Raw genomic sequence first — 20,935 nt, forward strand, 5'->3', positions numbered from 1 at the left:
TGTGCTGGGGGAACTGAGGAGGAGGAGGTCTCAAAGGAGAGTATTATTAAATGAATGAATGAATGAATGACCAGGTACATGCATGCAGCTGGGACTGGAGCCTCCCTTTCTTCCAAGCCAGCGTGTGTCACCTTGTTCCTCCATCCCACAGCCATCCTGATTCCTGGCCGGCCACCTCACAGGGTTGTGAGTTTGGTCCCAAGGAGAAAAACGCAAGGGCGTGTCTCTGGAACAATCCAATTCATCACCAAGTCCCAGGGAGGGGCAATTTGCTTCGTGGGGACACTCGCTGCCTACTTCACAGGTTCTCAGACCCATCAAGGCTCCCAAGTCATGTTATTAAGGTTTTTCACCCTAAATCGAATTGTAGTTTCACAGGTAATGGGAAAACATGATCTGTGACATTACAATCTGAACACGAGACTTCCGCCCAATTTCCAGGAAGGCAAATCTAAACTTCCAGAAATGGGTCAGAATTCTTTGTCTAATGAAACAGCAGGGCCAAGTCTCGACAGATATGCTAATAGAAGCAACAATATAAAAGCAGGAGATGCGCCAAATGGCTTCACGGAGATCTTCTCCACCCTTACATTTTCTAAAAAAATAAAATAAGGTAAAAGCAAGCTGTATCATACCTGCCACATCCGTCCAGCACCATCTGGCCGGTTATGCTTTTCTCTACAACCTATTCCCCAGACACCTTCTCTTCAAATGTCCTCCTTGGCAGACTCTCAGAGGGAAAACCTGCATCTAAAACTTTCTCTGTACTGTATTCCTAATCAAGTTAGGAAATGTCAATAAAAACCTCAATATCAAGTCATTTCTAGATCACCAGGAGGAGCGTAACGTTAAATGTGTCCCTCAGGGTTCTCAGCACACAGGCCATATATTCTAGAAGAGTGCTTTTCTTACTAAAAAAAAAAAAAAAAGAAAAGAAAAAGAAAAAGAAAATAGAGAGGGCCCAAAGTGCACACAATTAAAATAAAACGAACAAACACAACCCCGAACACCTAAGACATTAAGATCTATTTGCCCCCCAAATTTAAATGAATGTTTTAATTTTTTACACAAGTCAACAGTTTGAATTCATTTCTTACGTTGCTTACGTCCTAGAATTTATTTTCAGTTACACATTATTTCCAATTTACTACATTTTTCTTCCCGTGTGGTTTGATGCCTGGAACTCTCAAAATTATTTCAGCAGTAATTCCAGGCACTTAACTAGCTCGGCTATAATTGTTTCAGTAGATTTCAATTTCCTACATGTAATAAAAACAATTTGCATCGCAGATTTTTTTTCCACACAATACAGCAATTGATTCAATTGTTTTTCTACCCCTTGACTGAGCATTCCCAGCACTTCCAGATGCACTGGTTTTCACAAATGAATTGACATCAAGTAATACTCCACAGAAATAAATAGAAGCCTAGCTCTCCATCGCTTTGCTACTGAGGCCCATGATCTAGTTCCTTTGATTCTGTCTTCTTCATTTCTTCCAGTTATTCCATTTCAGTGAATCTGTTTAGTCAATCTTCACACTTTGATTTCATTTAATGCTTCCAAAGTAAAAACTGTTATTTGTAACAACCTGGCATTTCTTACATCCATCTGAGAAGAGCTGCTTGCTTGCCTTAAATATTTCTGGGTATCTCCTGAATACTTCTTGGGAATTTTGACCATCCAGTGGTGTTCTGTGGCAAAAGCGATGAAGCTGTTTCACACACACACACACACACACACACACACACACACCAATATGCATGTGTGTGTGTGTGTGTGTGTGTGTGTGTGTGTGTGTGTGTGTGTTTTAGGATTTGATTATTTGTGTTTAAAATAGGAACAAAAGTCCTTCTGATTTAAAGATACGGCTCTCTGTCCTGCTGAAAAGTGAGGCCAACTAAAAAAGTTGAGGACAATTTATAAAGCTAAATTTAATTCTAGTCTTAATAATAATCCAATTAATTCTCTAATGGAATAATTATCCAAAGCTAGAATTCCCATTGTGCAATAATACCCCCCAATTAAGAGGCAGGTACAGCCCCTAGCATGAACTACTAAAAACAAATAGGAAAGGAGGAACACAGGGGGAAAAAATAGATGTGTGTGAAAAACTCTGTGGGAAGTGACAAAATGTATAGGATTAAATTTTGGAAATTAAATCCCTTGCTGAAAGGCCTAAAAAAAAAAAAACCTCCACAAAAAAAAACAGACCCACCAGCTCAAGGATTATATAATGCAGTGTCCAATTATGTCAAGATTTTAAATGTACATTTCAATGAAGTCAACATTTATCTTCTAAATTTGAAGTTAAATCTGAAGGGACACTGGAGTGACAAGCAGGCGGAAACATCTGTGACTGTCACCTCGTGCCTCTTGTGTGTGTGCGTGTGTGTGCTCGCCTAGAATGACAATGGGCGAGCCAACTGGGAAATGACAAAGATGATACTTGTGTGGGTTCTGACTTGGGTGCAGCTGGCACATGAACTTGTTTGTCTAAATGAAGATTAGCAGGTAAGCCATCCTCCAAATCAGCATTGGTGGCAGGCCACACAGTGACCACAACCCCTGTGGCTGTAGTGGTGACACACACGCCCTGGCCCGTATGCTTACTCACACCTGAACTCTACATGTGACAACAGCTTGTGTTCACCTGGCATTTTTTAATTACCCTAACAGCTAGTGTCTATCAATTTTGGCAGTTTTTAAAGTCCCTCCAGAAATTCCTTCTTGCTTCTAATTTTGTCTCTAAAATCACAGCTAGCTAGCTAGCTAACGAGGTTTCACCTACTGACAGTCAGTAGATGTAGTGCAGCCTGCAGATTTGCTAGTAAGTAGTACTTAATTGACGTAAAATAATAGCAGTCCGTACGTAAGCCTGAATGAGGACGAGATGCACAGTTGTGTAATACGGATTTTTTACTGGCTTTATGCTCCTTGCTTGCATTTGGAGAGAAAAAAAAAAGAAAGGCATGTCTTTTTTTGCAGAGATCAAAATGGTTTTATTAATGGCCTATCAATGGTTAATTTCGTTTATTAATATGGCAAATACCATATTAATAAAAACCGTGCGCACTAAATGAAATCATGTGCTTTAGGAAAACGTTGCTGTAAACTGCGAGAGGCTTCCTCCCCACAGCACTATTACGTGATCACGCCCCGCAAACTTCATCTCTAATCGTCACGGAGATCAATCCTTACTTCTATCTCCATTCCTCAGCTTCATAAACACTCCCCAGCGCTCCTCTTATTGCTATTCGGTCATTCATATAAATCAAAAATATAGACCTACAAGAAAAAGCAAGGTTTTTGTTTGGTTCTGTTGGTGAGGGGCGGTAGCTTGCATGCAGGCAGTGAATCAAGCTGCCAATTGTAACATTAAAATGCTATGTACGTAAAACCCCACCGAAACACATACTTAAAAAAATGGTTAAGATGGCAAGTTTCATGTTATGCAGATGCTTTCGTCATGCAGATTTTAATCATACTTCGAAGTTTAATTGATTCTAAAAAATGAAATTGCTCTGCTTAGGATATGATGTCATTAGGGTATGGGGTACAGAAGAAATTCCCAATAAAAACAAGCAGCCTCTATCCAAGCCTGCTGTGAGGCTCAAATGCCTGAAATTGCCATGTTTGTAGGTGTAAAATGGTTGACTATTTTGGCAGTTTTAGACAGTTCAACCAACACGTTCACAAGTAAAACGGAGTTGTGCTCCCACCCCGGAAAGTCACTATTGTTTAGGGGCTGTCACTCGATCCCAGGCCGTGGGAAATAACCTTGGTGTGCAGGCTGGCGATATTAGAGCCACTGCAGGTGCGGAAAATGTCCTCGCGCCTTCAGGATAGTCTGTAACTTTGGGAGCAAGAGAGGTGGGCGGCATCTCACCGCATTGTCATTTAAGGGTGGCTGAGCTGATTCTATGGGGTGTGACCCTTGGGATCAGTTTTTATCTAGGAAAAGACGGGTTAATTTTAGCTTCTATTTTGTCACTTTCTTGCTGCAAAACATGTTAAGTCCGTAAAAAGGCCACTGCCTGTGTCAACAGTGTGGCAAGAGTCCCCTGCAGGGACAGGACCTTTACTGAATTCCCTGCTCTGAATCTCCCATGACCCGAGAGCAGGGGCCCCTCCCCCCCCCCTTTGCATTAGCACTAGGTGACAGAGGTGACGTCCCTGCTCCGAAGCTCCCACTGTCAGCAGTGGGTCCCCGTCACAGTCAGGGCCCGATCTGTTTGGAGGACTACCATATTCAACAAGAAGAGGAGCAAATGTCCCCAAAATCACTACGGCCTTAGCTGCACCAAAGCCTGTTTCTGGGTTGGGTCCCCCTCCGGGGGGTCCTCAGCATTAGCAGAAAACAACGCATTCCCCGGGAACAGAACATGCAGAACGTGGGACCTAAGTTATGACTCGTTATATTAAATGGGAAAAAAAAGAAAAAAAAAAAGAGAAAGAAAAAGCAGGAGAGACCGTTTCCCCGGTTCGGGTACCCAAGGTGACCAACTGCGGGCGTCCCGGAGCGTCCCCCCGTGCGGCAGGAAGATCTGGACCCGGAACGGCCGAGCGGGGGCTACTCTATTAATTTAACATCAGCCAGGAGGGGGTCCCCCCTCCAAAACCCCAAACCACCCAGAAAGCAAGACCACGCCAGAGGGCTCGATGCGGAGCTGCTTGCGAAGCGACACAAAAGCGGGCAAGCCCCGGGAGAGCCCCCCCGGGGGACAGCCTGACCCGGGCTATTGTCAGGGCGCTGGGTACCTTTTCTGTCCCGGCTTTGTTCGGCGCTTTCCTCGGCGGCACTTTCCATGGCGGGCTTCATGCCGTCCCCCCAAAAACGCTTCTGCCCCGGCGCCCCGGCTCGGCTCCTGGACGCGCGCGCGGCTCACGGTGGGCTCTGCCCCGCGGCGAGGCGGGCGGCCGCGGTGTCCCCGGGCCGGTGTCCCCGGGCCGGCTGCTCCACGGCGCCGGCGGCCGTCAGCGAGCACCCCGAGACGGCGAGCCCCGCGCCTCCTCCGACGGCCGCGCCCGCCCAATGCTAATCGGCCCTCTCGGGGAAGAGCGGCTCGGTGACGTCACAGCCCGGAGGCGGCGGGGGGAGGGGACGGGAGGGGAGAGGAGAGCCCCCCCACCCCCCCTCACTGCGCCGCGGGGCGCCCTCCCGCGCAAGCCCCTTCCTTCCGTCCTGCCCCGGGGTGCAGGCTGCGGGTACCCCTCGCGGGTCATCCCGCTCCGGCTGAAGTCCACCCCCCCCACCCTGCCCAGGAGGAGCCCGGGGCGCCCCCGCACCCGCTCGCTTTAGCATCCCTCTTGCCCGCGATCTGCAGCCAGCCGCGGCTCCTAAACATATATGTACGGACAATGATGCGCACACAGCGTTCTGCACTAGGTATATATGAAAGGGAGGAGGAAAAATACCCAACAGGGAGGGAAACCCCACACGTGGACTTAGCAATGGCTGCATGTGGGGCGCCTGGGGGCTCAGCGCCTGAGGCTCTGCCTTGGGCCCAGGGCGTGACCCCAGGGTCCCAGGATCGACTCCTGCATCGGACTCCCGAGGGGAGCCTGCTTCTCCCATGGCCTGTGTGTCTTCCTCTCTCTCTCTCTGTCTCTCATGAATAAATAAATAAAATCTTTTTAAACCACCCCCCCTCCCCCGCCCCAAAACAAAAAACCAATGGCCGATGCAATTTGGCATTACAATTACAACCTGCTCCCTGTCCCGAACCAACACCTGTGACAGCAAGGGAAACGGAGCTCAAGCCCGATTCACAGAGAGGTATGGCTCCATGTGTTAAAAGTAAGTGCAACACGCTACAAGGGTATCTGGCTCACATCTTGGGGACTTCTGGGAAAGAAAATGGAAAGAGGATGCTTTTTCTTGCTGGACATGGTTCTATATAGAGCTTTATTCATCAGAACCTCTCCCCCCAAGTCAAAAGGCTGTTTTCAAGAGCGGTCTAAATGTCCAGCATAAAGGCTATTATTGTACCAATAATGACTGACCGCTGCTTTCACGGCTCCTCTTGCATAGCCACATCCTAGGGGACCACAGTCCTCGGCCCAGCCAAGGACAGAAAAGCCTTTATCATGGTCATGAGCCATATGTGTCCAAGCATTGCTGGTTTCTGTACCACGACTGAAGCACTTGCTTGACCCCTTTACCTTCACTGCCTCTATCCAAGATATTTATAGGAACTCCAGTCAACTACCGGGATGAACCCTGAAAACCACAGGGTGAAGGGTTCTCCACCCGAAGACACCCTGCCACTTGGCTGGCTTGAGCACCCACCTTAGAAGCGGACACAAAGACAAGGTAGAGACCACCCTCTCCTAGCTCATCCAAGGTTCGGCGCTTTGTTGCTCAACACTTCCAAAAAAAAAAAAAAAACTGTGGGAGATCCCAAATCCAAATCCTGTAACCACCTGGTTTTTTAATGCCTTAGTTTGAGATAATCCCCCAAACCTTCTACATTCAATACCTCTGGCCCCTGGTTAAGCCAGAAAGGATTGTGAAAACCAGTTTAGCCTGTTCCAACATTTTCTTCTAATTTTACTTCTTGCTTCTCACTTTAACCATCCTTCTAGAAACCCACACCCACAATCAACTATTCCTTTAAATTATGGCCCCAGCCTTTTGTTGTCTCATGGCAAGAGGAGTGGGAATAGCACGGCAGCCTGACACTTCACACGCTCGGAAAGAAATCGCTTGTGATCTCCCCACCTCCACCAGAAAATTCGATGATGCGCCCGAACAGGAGGGTCTTGCACATTTTTGCAAAGGCTACTTAAGAGCATTCATGCCAAAAGGTGGCAACCATTGCTTGCTATCTTCTTGGCAGTTTAAGGGACAATGAAAACCAAAAGAAAATTCAAGTCAGCACCAAAGGGGACCATCGTGACCGGCTAGGCTATTGGTTTTGTTTTCAAAGTGTCTACCAAGACCATGCAATCGTGGAACTGGCAGGACAGAAGACTTTCTTGGCTCTTACTTAAGAATATTATTGTTAGGGCCCCCTGAGTGGCTGCGGTGGAGCATCTGCCTTGGGCCCAGGGCCTGATCCTGGAGACCCGGGATCGAGTCCCACATCGGGCTCCCTGCGTGGAGCCTGCTTCTCCCTCTGCCTGTGTCTCTGCCTCTCTCTCTAGAGTGCCTCTCATGAATGAATGAATAAACTCTTTTAAAAATTATGATAATATTGACTATGAGCAGTAGTTTCACATGGTTCAACATTTGCACGTTGAAGGCAGAACATGGAAGACGCTCTAGATTCAATATGGAAGACATTTTCAACTTAAGGCCAACTCTGGTTTCTGTATCAGTCTTAGAAATCAAAACCATTGAGACAAAATATTCACAGGCTCTCAGGTTGATACCTTGATCCACTTTCACCTTAAAGAACAATATGCAAATGAGCATTTCCCCATTTCCGCCCTGTTCACAGCTTCACCATCTCTTCACTGGGCTCACAGCTTCACCATTTTCTCTTCACTGGGCTGACAATGTCAGATGACACTAAAAGTTACCTTTGTCACTGTGCAAACAGCCTCAAAATCTCATTGATGTCTACAAAAAACCCTCTGAGTTGGAAAAGGCATGATAGAAAAATCGTTAATAGCAAGAAAGGAGAGTACACATTTATGACATTTCTGAGGTCTGCATCCATTTTTGGCCAGAACAATCGGACACATAGAATGAGTAAGATGGGAAATGTCTCAGAAAGCTGAAAAGCATCCTTTGGGCCCCATGAGTTAAGTCAGTCCGCCTGAAGAGAACACTTCTGAAAGCCACGACAGGAATAAGAAGCATTGACACCAAATGGCTACGTTGGATCAAACCATACAAAACTGTGAATATTGAGGGCACCTGGGTGGCTCAGCCGTTGAGCGGCTGCCTTCGGTTCAGGTCCTGACCCCGGGATCCTGGGATCAAGTCCCACACCGGGCTCCCTGTGGGGAGCCTGCTTCTCTTCTCCCTCTGCCTAATCTGCCTCTATGTGTCTCTCACGAATACATAAAATCTTAAAAAAAATAATATTGACTATGAACAGTAGTTTCACGTGGTTCAACATTTGCAAGTCTTCTGTAGAATTCCAGCCAGTTCCACAAACATGCCTAACAAGTGCTAACATCTACAAGAAGCACAAGACTTCACAAGAGATGGTGCCTGTCTCCAGGTGACCCACAGAGGACCCTCCTGAAGCAGGGCGATGCTGGGGCTGCAAGGACTCTTGCATCGCAACAAAGAAGTTGAGAGGAGGGAAAGAGAATTTGGGGAAAGCTTGGCAGGGCTGAGCTGACTGCTGCTGGATGGTGGGGAACTGCCAGGTAGGAGAGGGTAGGGAAGGGTGGAGAAGGGGAGGGGAGGGAAGGGCAGATAAAATAGCAGGAAGGAGGAGAGAAGGGAAGGGGGAGTGCACCCCAGGAAAATCTGGAAAGCACAGAAAAAGGGAAGCGGTACCCTGGGTGGGTGGGGGAGGCGATTTTTCGGACAGAGGGTGCAGAGCACAGGGGGAGTGTGTGCTGGGGGTGGTGCGGGGGAGGGGGGGCAAACACACGGAGGGAGGAGGCTGAGCCCTAGGGTGGGAATCAGGTAGGTGAGGCCGGGGTTGGGGGTGGGGTGGGGGAGTGAGAACAGATCTGCTCTGCTCAAGGTCATGCTGGGACCAGGAGGGGCAGAGCGCAGAGGAAGGCACCACCCCAGGGCCACCTCACTGCATCGGAGCGCCTGGGGGGAAACAAAGGCTGAGAAAGGGAGTCTGGAAGCTTGGGTGAGCAAGGACCCGGCCCCAAGGAGGGAGGGGGAAGACGTGTAGCAGGGGGGGTGCGGGGGGGGGGGGGCAGGGACGGCAGCCAGAAGAGGGCTGGAGAAGGCCGAGCACGCACAGGGAGCAGCCGGGGGAGGCCAAGGCCAGCTCTGCTCAGGTGCCACCCTCTGCCCCCCCCCTCCGCCGCCCCCCGACTCTCAGGTGAGGACAGTGGCCCTGCTTGGGTTTTCATCGTGGCTTTCAGCAGACCGACGCTGCCCCTCTGGCGGGTCCTCGACGTCCCCTGTCCCCCTAGAGTAGGGGCCCCGCGGACAGAGCCCGTGTCGGGGCCCCAGCTCCGGGATGTCCCTGCTCCCCACTCCCCGCTCCGCGGCAGGTGCGTTTTAAATGACCGGTGCACTCCGGGGAGGGACGCGGCCCAACCCCACTGAGATGCGCCTTGAGGGACCCCGGGATCCTACATAGAAAAGGAAAGCGAAAACTTGAAAGGGGGGTGAGGGGCCAAGGAGGGAAGGGGAGAAAAGCCAGGCGAGGCCGAAGCGGGAGGAGGAAGTCGAGGAGGGTCCACGAAGCGCTACACGGAGGGTCCGATGTTGTCAAATACGGTGGAAGGAGCCAAGGGGGCGCCTGGGGGGCTCAGTCGGTGAAGCGGCTGCCTTCGGGTCAGGTCATGATCTCCGGGTCCTGGGATGGAGCCCTGCCTCCGGCTCCTGCTCAGCGCGGAGCCTGCTTCTCCCTCTCCCTCTGCTGCTCCCCCCCCCAAAAAAAAGAAAGGAAGGAGCCAAGAGGAAGAGGATGCTCCCAGGGTCCAGGTGACGCGCTCGTCTCATGCCTAGGGCTCCTGCCTGTGCCTGCCTTCGTGATCCAGCTCCCAATGTGTCCAGATAATTTTGACTTTTTTCTCTGTGATCGATTCCATTTTAATATCTGCCCGGGTTTGTGATGAACAGCTCGGCCAGCAGGTGCACCGTGTGCGTGTACGTGTCGAGGGTTCCCCACTCCAGCAGGATGTCCTACAATTCAGCTCAAGTCTGACACCATCTCCCCGGGGACAGCGTCACATGGCACGGGTTAAGGGCTCAGTCCCACGAGACACCCCCCCAACACACACACACACACACACACACACACACACACACACACACCATCCCCCAACAATTCGGATGCCAATTCCAAGTCTGGGTTGACTGGCCAGCTATAGATCGGAGGTTCCAAGGACTCCCTTCCTTCTTGGATTCTATTAATTTGCTAGACCAGCTTCTAGAACATAGAGGAACATTTTACCTACTAGATTATGGGTTTATTATAAACGATGTTAAATGATATGAATCCAAAGCTAAACAAAGAGCTGCCCAGGACAAGGTATGGGGAAATGTGGGAAGCTTCCAAGCCCTCTCCCAGCGCAGGACTGTCCCCAAATCCCCATGTGTTCAATGAACCCAGTCATTTGGGGGTTTTATGGAGGCTTCATTACAGAGGCACAGTTGATTCAATCATTGCCAGAGGTGGGGAGTGAAGCTTCCAACCCTCTAATCACACAGTTGGCTCCACTGGTAGCCAGCCCCCAACCTGAGCTTCCAGAAGTCACCTCATTAACATAAAAAAAGGCACCTGTGTGGCTCGCCATTACAGGAAAGTCCAAGGCTTTCAGGAACTCAGCATCAGAAGTGGATGAAGACCAAATATTTATTTCTTATAATAAATCACAATTTCACAGGCTCCTAGTAAATTTGCCTTACATATCTCATATGCCTGTGACCCAAATAATTGACGGAAGTGTTGGCCATAACAAGACCACAGGGAGAGATTCTTGTGTAGGCCACTATAGACGTCCCCCTACTTAGTGGACTGGTTCGTTCGTTCATTCGTTCATTCATTCATTCATTCATTCATTCAGCCAAGGTTCATTAAGCACCAAGTGCATGCCAGAAATTGAGTCACCATTCTATGTTATATGGCCGCGATTGTTCAGGCAACTGAGAATTCATCAAGAGTGGGATGAACACATGAGAAGGCACAATAATCTACCTACATATCCTTATCAAGGTCACAGGGCTATCAATAAAGCTTGTCGAATGCCTACTCCTTCTGAGGTGGGGAACAGGCAAATGAAAAAATTAAATGTCCTTACTGCCTACAGGGCACTGACAAGTCCCCGAAACAGGCAGAGTGACCTTCCTCTAGGGACTCAGCTGCCTCGATGTGAATACTTTGCTAAGGGCAAAAGGCAATCTTAGCGCGACCCCCAGATTCTGTGAGTCTACTTTTTTTTTTTTAAAGATTTTATTTATTTATTCATGAGAGACACAGAGAGAGGGAGGCAGAGACACAGGCAGAGGGAGAAGCAGGCCCCATGCAGGGAGCCTGATATGCGACTCGATGTTTGGACCCCAGAATCATGCCCTGGACCGAAGGCAGGCACCAAACCTCTGAGCCACCCAGGGATCCCAAGTCTACTTTAACATATAGAAATTCCTTTGGAAACTTCTTTTATCTCTACCACCCCGCCCCCCAATATGTGTTGGCAATCATCCCCCCAGCATATGACCCACTGATACATATCTGAAGTGTCTCATGACAGAGTTTTTATAAGAAACAGTAATAAATGACCTTTTCCCAACAATAGCTAGCCCGTCAAGGTTCTGGAAACCTTGTTTCCAAAATACCTTGGAGACTTACACTGCCCCGAACCCCCTCCCAACTTGAGAGCATCTAATCAGTCACCCGTTGCAACGCCAGGACAGCTCTTTCTGCCCGAGAGTCCTGCTCTGTGCTTTAATGAAATCCCCTTGTTGCACTGAAGTCTTGTCAAGAATTTTTTTTTGACTGTTCACTCCTGGACCCCGACATTTCTTTTTTTTCTTTTTTAAAGATTTTATTTATTCATGAGAGAGACTGAGAGAGAGAGGCAGAGACACAGGTAAAGGGAGAAACAGGTTCCATGTTTTGGAGCCTGATGTGGGACTCGATCCGGGGACTTCAGGATCACACCCTAGGTCAAAGGCAGGCACTAAACCACTGAGCCACCCAGGGAGCCCGACCCCAATACTTCTATATCACTTCCACTTTCCTGAAATGATATTATAGGTTTCTTCTGGCCTCAGAATGATTCCTCGTGGTGAGGAGTCATTCAGTCACCATAGAGGGATGTTTCCATATTTATTCAAACTACTAATTCCTCTGAAATTTGCGCATTTCAACCAAGAGTTTTGCCCCCAAGGTCCAGCCTCTTAGTACCTGAGACTCAGCCTCTCCTTGTGGCCCCACAGCTCCAGAGGTCAGAGCCTCCTTCCTCTCCTTCCCACTTACCTCTCTTTCCATTCTGTCACTGCTTGCTTGCTTTTTCTTTTTTAAGATTTATTTACTTGAGAGAGAGCAAGCATGTGCATGTGTGTATGCTGGGGATTGGGGGGGGGCGCTGGCAGAGGGAGAGGGAAAGAGAATCTCAAGCCGACTCCCCACTAAGCATGGCGCCGTTTGGGGGCTTGACCCCATGACCCTGAGATCATGACCTGAGCCAAAACCAAGAGTCAGGTGCTTAACCGACTGGGCCACCTAGGAGCCTCAGTTGACAGCCTTTATAGATCATCGATCCTCTCCTGGTGATGGATGCTCCCTCCTTTCTCATGAGCCAGCATGCCCTCCAGATTCCCCAAGTCCTTTCTTCTCACGCCTGAGTAAGGAGCTAAGACTGCATTTGTGGAAGACATCATGCTGACCACCTCTAATCAAGACAAGCAACTCACAGCCAGTGAGTTTTTCCAAGACCTATTCTTTCCACACAATTTCTGGGGCCTAGGGACGACACCTGGGTGGCTCAGTGGTTGAGCGTCTGCCTTGGGCTCAGGCCATGATCCCAGGGTCCTGGAATTGAGTCCTGCGTTGGGCTCCCCCAGGGAGCCTGCTTCTCCATCTGCCTGTGTCTCTGCCTCTCTCTCTCTCTCTATCTCTCATAAATAAAATCTTTAAAAAATAAATAAATAAAAGAAATTCTTGTTAAGTGACTTGTATTTCACCATATTCCCCATGATAAAATTAAAGATATGTTGTAGTAGCAAGTATCTGAGCCTTAGAGGGAAAAGAATTACAGACACAAGAATTACAAAAGAATTACAGACACTTAAACCTTACCTTTGAAGCAGAAAAGGTGCTTTTCATAGAGAGACAATATTCAAAATATTAATGCTTCTGTGCTGTGTTCAAAATGTTGTATCAAAAAAAAAAAAAAACACACAAGAAGTAGAAATAGAGAGCCAGAAATGTGAAAGAGGATTGTTTAGAATTGGGTCCTTTCCATGACTGGACCTTCCCAGAGTTTTATCAATTTGGCAAAGCTTTGGCTTCCCTTTACCAGAATGAAATTTCTAATTTCACATCCAGTGTGGGTTTTTTATGCCTTTTGATTTCTTATTGCTCTTTCCTGATTTCCTCAGTCCCTCCTCTATGCGTGTTATACTTTCCTTTATAGGAAATGACAAATCGGCTCGGATGATGTGTATAAAAACTCTTACAAAGCTCCGTAAGTACAGGCCAGCGGGGCAGGTGTTCCTCTTTAATGGTGGAGGTGGCCCCCGGGCCGGCCCTTGCCCCCCAAACTGGCTAATACGGGCCACGAGGAGCAAGCACCCAGGAGCCCCCGTGTCAGCCCAATCCCTTCCCGATCTCCTCGGCTGTTTAATGACAGCAAGTGTCCTCATGAAGCCGCAGAAGCCGCCCTAACGGTGACAGCTGCAAAAGCAAACCCGGAGGGCTGACGAACCTCTCTCTCCTGGCAAAAACTCCCCTGAACGTCCTTTGCAACTGGGAGAGGGTCCGGAGGGGAGAGCCTACCGGGGCCAACCAATTCAGGGGCAGGGGCTGTCCAGCGGAAGCACTACTCTCAAAGGCTGCAGAGGTTGGAAGAGCTCCTGGGCAGGGCCGTGTCCCAGAGGAGGAAGGTTCGAGAAGGAAGAGGTGGTCCACAGTCAAGGCAGCCAGAGGGGCAGACTTCCAGCTCCCTTACCAGTGTTAACAGAAAGACGACAGCGGAAACCAGCCCTGGGGGGGGGGGGGGGGGCAGCTAGTGAAGTCTTGGGAAGCCAGGAGAGGCGAGCGCAGCTGGCTTTCTAGGGCTTTCTAGGTAAATCGGGGAGTGACAAGAAGGCAGGAGGAACACAGGAAGGAAGAGAGGCCCCAAGTGTAGCAGCGGGTGGAGAGATTTAAGGTGCTGGCAGAGGCGGATGAGCGAGGACTCGAGATCCGGGGAGAGGCGGGGGGCCAGCCGCGGGGAGCACAGAGCACCCCCCTGGAAAGTGGGAGTCGGGAAGTGGGGAACGAGAGGAAAGAAACGGACCCAAGATTTAAGGAATTCCATCTCAGAAGAGGCGGCGGCAAGGGCGATCGGATCAGGAGGTTAAAAGGCAGCGGGGGGTGATGTGAAGGGTGCCCTGCTTCCTGGATTGGGGCCCCTTCAGAGCCCCAAGACGGAGGAACCAACTGGCCCACTTTTGGGGTGACATAAGGGAAGGGAAGGCAGTCTTGTTGGTCCCAGGCAGCTCGCCCCGCGTCCAGATTGCTCAGGGCCTGGAGCGGGGCTGAGTCTCCAGGGAATCAGAGACCCCAGGGAACCCCAGGGGGTAGGAGAACAGAAGGAGCGGGAGGGAGATAAAGGATGCCCCATACCCCGCTGTGCGGCTCATCACACAGGACAGAAGTGGCCCCCCCAGGTGTGCGATGGAACCACACCTAGGGCCCAACGAGGATCAGATGAGGAGGTGGTTTTGATTAAAACAGCCAAATCCCCACTTCTTGCCGTGCGCACGAGGCGCACCCCAGGAGGCAGGCTGCACTGACGCCTGCTTCAGAGTTATCCCGTCCCTGGGGAGCTCCGGGTCCTGGGGAGGGTGGCGCCCGGTCCAGGGGCTCTCCCGCCACGGCTCCCAGTGTTCGCATCCACCACACATGTACCAGCCGACGTGACGAGGACAGGCCGTCCGAGCCCCCGTTAGCTGTTCCGCTGCAGCTATTGGGATCCCAGGCATGTCTTCAGGACGGTGCCTGCTCAGCTTTCCAGAAAGCACGTGGCCAGAGGACACTCTTACCCAGGGAGCTGGTGGCTCAGCCTCAAAGCGGGGTGAACCTGGGGTGCTCTGCGGGGCATTTGCCTTACATCATCTGCCAAAACCCCAACCCACACCGCCTCCCCAGCTCCTCTTCCCTTCTGGAAAGGCACAGCTCCAAAGCCCTGCTCCCTCGGGAGGGCCTCCTTGGTTCACCCCACTCGTTTTTTCTCTTCTCCGCATCCCGCCCACCCCCGTCTCAGTTACAAACACCTAACTACACTGGAAAGCCACTGCCTTTATCTGCTCCCCCCCAAAGGGGGGAGACAAAGACGCCCACCTGGATCCAACCCTATCCCTGTCACCCCCCCTCCGCACCCCTGCTGCCCTGGAAGGTGGGTCTCAAAATCTTTGGCCTGTCTTGCTGCAGGAAGCCACACATTTCCCAGTTCAAGGTTAACCCACAAGGCAGGTGGGCTGTGAAAATTCTCACAAGGGAAGTTGGAAAGTTATGGGCTGAGCCTGGCAGGGTGAGGATAAAGATGATGCGGCCTCTTCACACGTCAGAAGTCCGGGTGAGGGGCGGTGCCCCCTCCTCGCCCCGATGGGTGCGGGACTCACTATCAGCTTTCCCTAAAGCGGCCTCCGTGTGTGCATTAGTGGGTGTCTCTGCATCGGGCTGCTGGGTAAAGGCACCTTATCAGGTGGGCACCCCCCCCAGCTACCTCGGGGGGACGGGACCCCTCTGAGCCCATGCTCCGCAGTGCTCTTCCTGCTGACCTGGGCAACAAGCGAGCACAGAGAGCCCTGGGGGCCGCTCTCCTGCACGGTCACCAAGTCATCACGAGGGACCCTCGGTCAGCTCACTTCCGGAGCCGGCTGCACCTGCTACAGGTACAAGGGCGGGCAGGACGCGGAGCCCAGCGGCCAGGCTCAGCGCAGCATCTGGAGGGTCCACGGTCCCCCGCGATGCGGGACACAGCTCGGGAGGCACCGAGAGGCCCGCGCCCAGGACCCGACGGGGCCCACGGACCGCCGCTGCCGCAGGAGCCCCAACCCACCTCCTCGCTCGCCGGGATGGAGAAGCTAAGACCAAAGGGAGCCAAAAGGACGTGGCCAGGGTCACACGGCTGCTCAGGGGCTGAGCTGAACCCCAACTCGGGCCACTGGATACCAAGGCTGGGAAGTCAGGAGTCGGGCGGTGGCTGAAGATCACAAGGGCCCGAGTGACCAGGTGACCGGCTGCATCAGCTGCTGGACCCAGAGAGCCCGGGGGGCCGCCCAGGACTCGCTCAGAACGGCTCTTGCACAACCAGCTCCATTCTCCCAAACCCGGTCATCTGGTGCCACCCCCCCCCCCACCCAAACCTCTGGTAAAATACAGAGCGACACTCCTCCCCAGTGAGCGGGGCCCACGTGCGCATCCTAGCCCACCAGCCCTTGCAGCCCAGCTGGACCACCGCGGGCGCGCCCCTGATGCCCGGGGCCTTCCTGAGCCTCAGCTCTGCCGTCTATTAACCGGGCCCACGGAGCGCTTCGCTCATCAGGCTGCGGTAGGGCAGTGAGCAAATGACTGCACAGAAAGCCTCGGCACGACGCCTCCTACGTGGTACTTGGGAAGCGCGACTATTTCTATCTTGCAAGTTCTTATGCTCCCACCACCCTCGTGCAGGTCCAAGGAGGCGGCAGAGAGAGCAAGGAAGAGCCGGCGATTCTACATCCTTCCCCACCCTTCCCTGTCCCCGAGGGGTTCACTTCTGAGCCCTTGTCCGGCTGGACGGGATCTTTCAGGGCACTCCTGACTCCCACATCTCCCCCAGACCTCCCTGAGGAGGTGCAGCTGGGAGGCAAGGTCTGTGATTAAGCTGCAAATAAATAAATGGAGCTAAGAAGACTAAGGCAATGAGATTAAAAAAGATGTGTCTCCAAGGGCGCTCTTTAACAAATTGTCAAAATTGGTTTCTGGAATCTGGAGGATGTTGCTAACACCTGGGTACTCAGAACCAAATTAGATTTGCCTCTGATTTTTTATTTAAAAAGGAAAAAAAGGCACAGAGAGCCCTGCCCTCACGAAGAGCCTCAAGCTTGGTTTAATGCTCTGATGTCACGGTCTTGGCATTCCTAATAATTTCATCTGTAAGTCTGTATTTTGCAAATGAAGTCTGATCGGACGCTGGGGCAGGTGCGTGAGCAGAGGAACCCCGAGCTCCTTGTCATCCGACCCGCACACGACATTCATGATGGCCCGTGAGCACAGAATCCCAGTAGGCCCACAAGGCATGGAAAGTTCAGTGAGCTTCCAAATCAGTACCAGGGAACCAGCGTGCTGTGTTTACACTGGGTAAGCCCTGGCTCTGCCACTTGCCGCCACGAGGACTTGGGCTGTTCACACCTGAGCCTCTCTCTGCTTTCTCGTCTGTCACAGGCAGGACAGATGCTTTGTGAAGCCTGTCCGGCCTCTATGGGCCACTGGGCCTTAAGTGACCAGTGCAGCAGGATGGTCATAAGAAATAAAAGAATATCACAGAAGGAATCCTGCAGCCCCTATTCCCCCATCACTGTTCCTGTCCACCTAAGTCATTCAACTGTGCAGGGCAAACCATCTTTCGCCCGCTCGAACGGACGTCTGAACACCCTGCGATGGATTGATTCCACCGGGCTCCCGGCATTCTTTGGAGTGAGGTGCCAACCATCGGTTCTTTGGAAGTATGTGGCCCAACCAAGCTGTTCTCTGCCTTGATGTCACTGACCCGTGCCCTCTAACCTCTCAGAGTGGTCACATTACACTTATTTTCTTCATATGCTAAGACCACAAAGAAAGTGGCAACCAGTTAAGTGATCACCAAATTAAGTGATCACTCACTTAAAAATATATTCTAGAAATAAAATGGATAGGGGCACCTGGGTGGCTCAGTCGGTTAAGTGCTTGCCTTTGGCTCAGGTCATGATCCCTAGGTCCTGGGATGGAGCCCTGCATCGGGCTCCCTGCTCAGTGGGGAGTCTGCTTCTCCCTCTGCCTCTGTCCCTCCTCCTGCTTGTGCTCTCTCAAATAAATAATAAAGTCTTTACATATATATATATATATAAAAGAAAATGGATAAAACTTGGTACTATGCAGTAGACTAATACAGAAACTGAACTTGAGGGCAGCCCTGGTGGCTCAGCAGTTTAGCGCCTTCAGCCCAGGGCGTGATCCTGAGGTCCCGGGATTGAGTCCTGCATCGGGCTCCCTGCATGGAGCCTGCTTCTCCCTCCACCTCTGTCTCTCTCTGTGTGTCTGTCTCTCATGAATAAATAAATAAAATCTTTAAATTAAAAAAAAAAAAGCAACTGAACTTGATATTATAATGTTTTGGGTTTTTTCCCCCCAAACACAAATCCAGTAGACTGTCTTAGCCTAAAATTGGTTAAGATCTTTTCATAGATCAGAGATTATATTTTTTTGTATAACCACAACTAATTATGTACCTTTTAACACTTAAAAAATAGGCTACTGGTAGGCTCGGCTAGGAAGACTATGGTATTTGTCAGCCCTTGAACTGCTGGGGGGATTGAGGTGTTCTGGGTTAAGCACGTGGCGTCATCTTCCCCTCGTCTATTCTAGATGTGACCTCCCCAAACTACCTACTCAGATGGATGATGCACAACCCAGACAAGCAGTCACACCCCAAATTCCGATCAACACACCAAAGTCTGAAAACCGCTCGTTTACAGAAGAGTACGATTATCCAACGTACAGCTTGACGGCCTACTTGAGATTTGCCAATACGTAGCTTGACGGAGTATTTGAAATCTACTTTCTGGTATTAGAATGCCTGCTCTTGCTAGTTCAGGGAAACACCCAGGACCTGTGGACATGTAATTCAAAAGCCCTCAGATGGAAGGCTACAGAAAACCAGGGTCTCGCTGGGTCAGCCACTGGGTGGTCCGGAATTAGTATAAAATACGAATTGCACAAAAATGTGAGCAATTTCATTTTGTCTGCTGCTGATGAGAGTCTACACTAAAAAAGACCCCCCCATACACACCCGATTAAGAAGCGAAAAAATAAAAAAGACCTCCCAACCACATACTTTTAAATACAGTCACATTTTTTTTTTTCATTAAATTGCCCCTTCTGTTTATTTTCTGGGATGGAAATTCAAAGCAGGAGGAACTCACGTAGGTCCTGCACCCCACTAAAACAGTGGGTTCTCCAAGTCGGAAACCACCGAGATGACTTGAAATAACCACCCCTGCCAGGTAAGACGTAAGATATCCTAGGGTGTAGGAAAGCCACCAGTGGAGAGTAAATCTGAGCAATCTCCTTGAAATCTAATATACTATTTTACATTATTAAATCGCACACTACGTCTTCTTCCTGGGGAACAAACAGACTCGCAGGATCTCTAAGGAAAGGGCAAAAAGTGAGGACTGATGTCCATATAGGTCCCGACCTCAGGGAATGGACACGGGACATGAGGCCCATCAGCTGCTGGGTCTCCACGGCCTTAGCTCGGACTCGGGTTGCACGCAGCGTGGCTACATGTGCAAGTTTACGATTTTGCCAAAAACGGAAAATCGTGACTCTAGGTGCCAAGAGCGTACGACAGAGCCCCGAAAGAACTCTGGGGCCTGGCTGCCCAGCTGCTATAGGTCATCGCTTTGAAGCCAGACGGATGCTGAGGACGGACTCCGACGGCGCCCTCGGTTTCTAAGACAGAACAGAACCCTCGCTCTCCGCTGGAAAAACTAGAAGATTTTCAATAGGTGATTTAAGAACACTCTTAACAGGCAACGGATCTCCAGGAACCAGCATCGGTTCTTGAGGAACAAGTAACACCAAAATAACCTGCTTTCTTTTTTCTAGTTAAATATTTAATCTGTGAACTGAACGCATTTCAAAAACAGTACATTAGAAAAAAGTGACCCCCCCCCATGGCCACCTTCTGAATCAGTTTTATCCAAACTCTTCTCTTGCATCTTCAACACTGTTTGTTTAGCCATCCAGAATCTCTGTCGTTGCCAAAGCACTAGCTGGAGTCACCTCCTGGTTTCCCAGAGCCCCTTATGTTTGCTTCCAAACACTGCAGGTGCCGCAGCCAAGTGCACAGCAGCCAAGGGCCCACTCACGTTACGGGGGACTGTACCCGGGTCAGGTAGTCATGGTTCCTCCTAAATTCTACAATGATCCTTTCTACATCAGTGGCATGACGTCTCGCTATAACAAACCTATTTTTCTTTTAAAGATAAGATTATCAGGGGGGATCCCTGGGTGGCTCAGCGGTTTGGTGCCTGCCTTTGGCCCAGGGCATGATCCTGGGGTCCTGGGATCGGGTCCCGCATTAGGCTCCCTGTGTGGGGCCTGCTTCTCCCTCCGCCTGGGTCTGCTTCTCTCTCTCTCTCTGTCTCTCAGGAATAAATAAATAAAAATCTTAAAAAAAAAAAAAAAAGATTACCAGCTCAGGTGAATGCCATCTTCCACACTGACCTCACAAGCCATTGGACAAAACTCTTCCCCTGTTTGCGGACAGGTGTTAATGTTGGCGACATGCCAGTATACTTTAAAACATGTTCGTTCTAGGGTTGCCTGGGTGGCACAGTTGGTTAAGCAACTGACTCTTGCTTTCAGCCCAGGTCATGATGGCAGGGTCATGAGATGGAGCCCCGCATCGGGCTCCACGCTGAGCACGGAGTCTGCTTGAGATTCCCACTCCCTCTCCTCTGCGCCTCTTACTTGTGCGCACACACGCAACGCACTCTCTGTCTCAAATAAATCTTAAAAACCAACCGTGTTCATTCTATGTTGTCAATCAACAAACAATTTGAGGTCATTTAATCATATACTCAAGTGGAATCAGAATAGGCTACTGTGATTTCAAAGTGGCCGCTAAATGATGGGTGTCGATTCAGAGAAGAGGGTACCAAGTACTATGCCTGTGTGCCGTGGAGGTGTGCCATGGAGGTGGCAATGTCACCTAGGGCCCTGAGAGGGCAAGCCATTTACCTTCATTTTACCACCTAGGCATTTAAGATGAAGTTACTGGAGTCAATCTAGAATTTCTTCACAGAAGCCACAACGAGAAGAGTTTTGTTCAGTTCTTCCCTGATTTTCTGGTCCAGCTTAAAATAAATGTCACGCACACAACGAA

General features: G+C 50.3%; 1 protein-coding gene across 4 annotated transcripts in view; it reads right to left on the minus strand.

Annotated features, from left to right (window-relative positions):
- GPM6B (glycoprotein M6B) overlaps window positions 1-20,935 on the minus strand; it is a 160,733-nt gene that overhangs the window by 40,687 nt on the left and 99,111 nt on the right. For 2 of the 4 annotated variants that reach the window (XM_041741672.1, XM_041741673.1), the window contains exon 1: window positions 4,760-5,028. The exons of 1 other annotated variant lie outside the window; for it this stretch is intronic. In XM_041741672.1, coding sequence (XP_041597606.1) covers window positions 4,760-4,820 — 61 coding nt within the window. In that variant the 5' untranslated portion in view covers window positions 4,821-5,028. Of the gene's footprint in view, window positions 1-4,759; window positions 5,029-20,935 lie in introns of those variants that run through there. One more of the 4 variants, XM_041741674.1, reaches the window with a different exon arrangement.

Source organism: Vulpes lagopus, chromosome X (genome assembly GCF_018345385.1).
Source record: "Vulpes lagopus strain Blue_001 chromosome X, ASM1834538v1, whole genome shotgun sequence".
Taxonomy (NCBI): Eukaryota; Metazoa; Chordata; class Mammalia; order Carnivora; family Canidae; genus Vulpes; species Vulpes lagopus.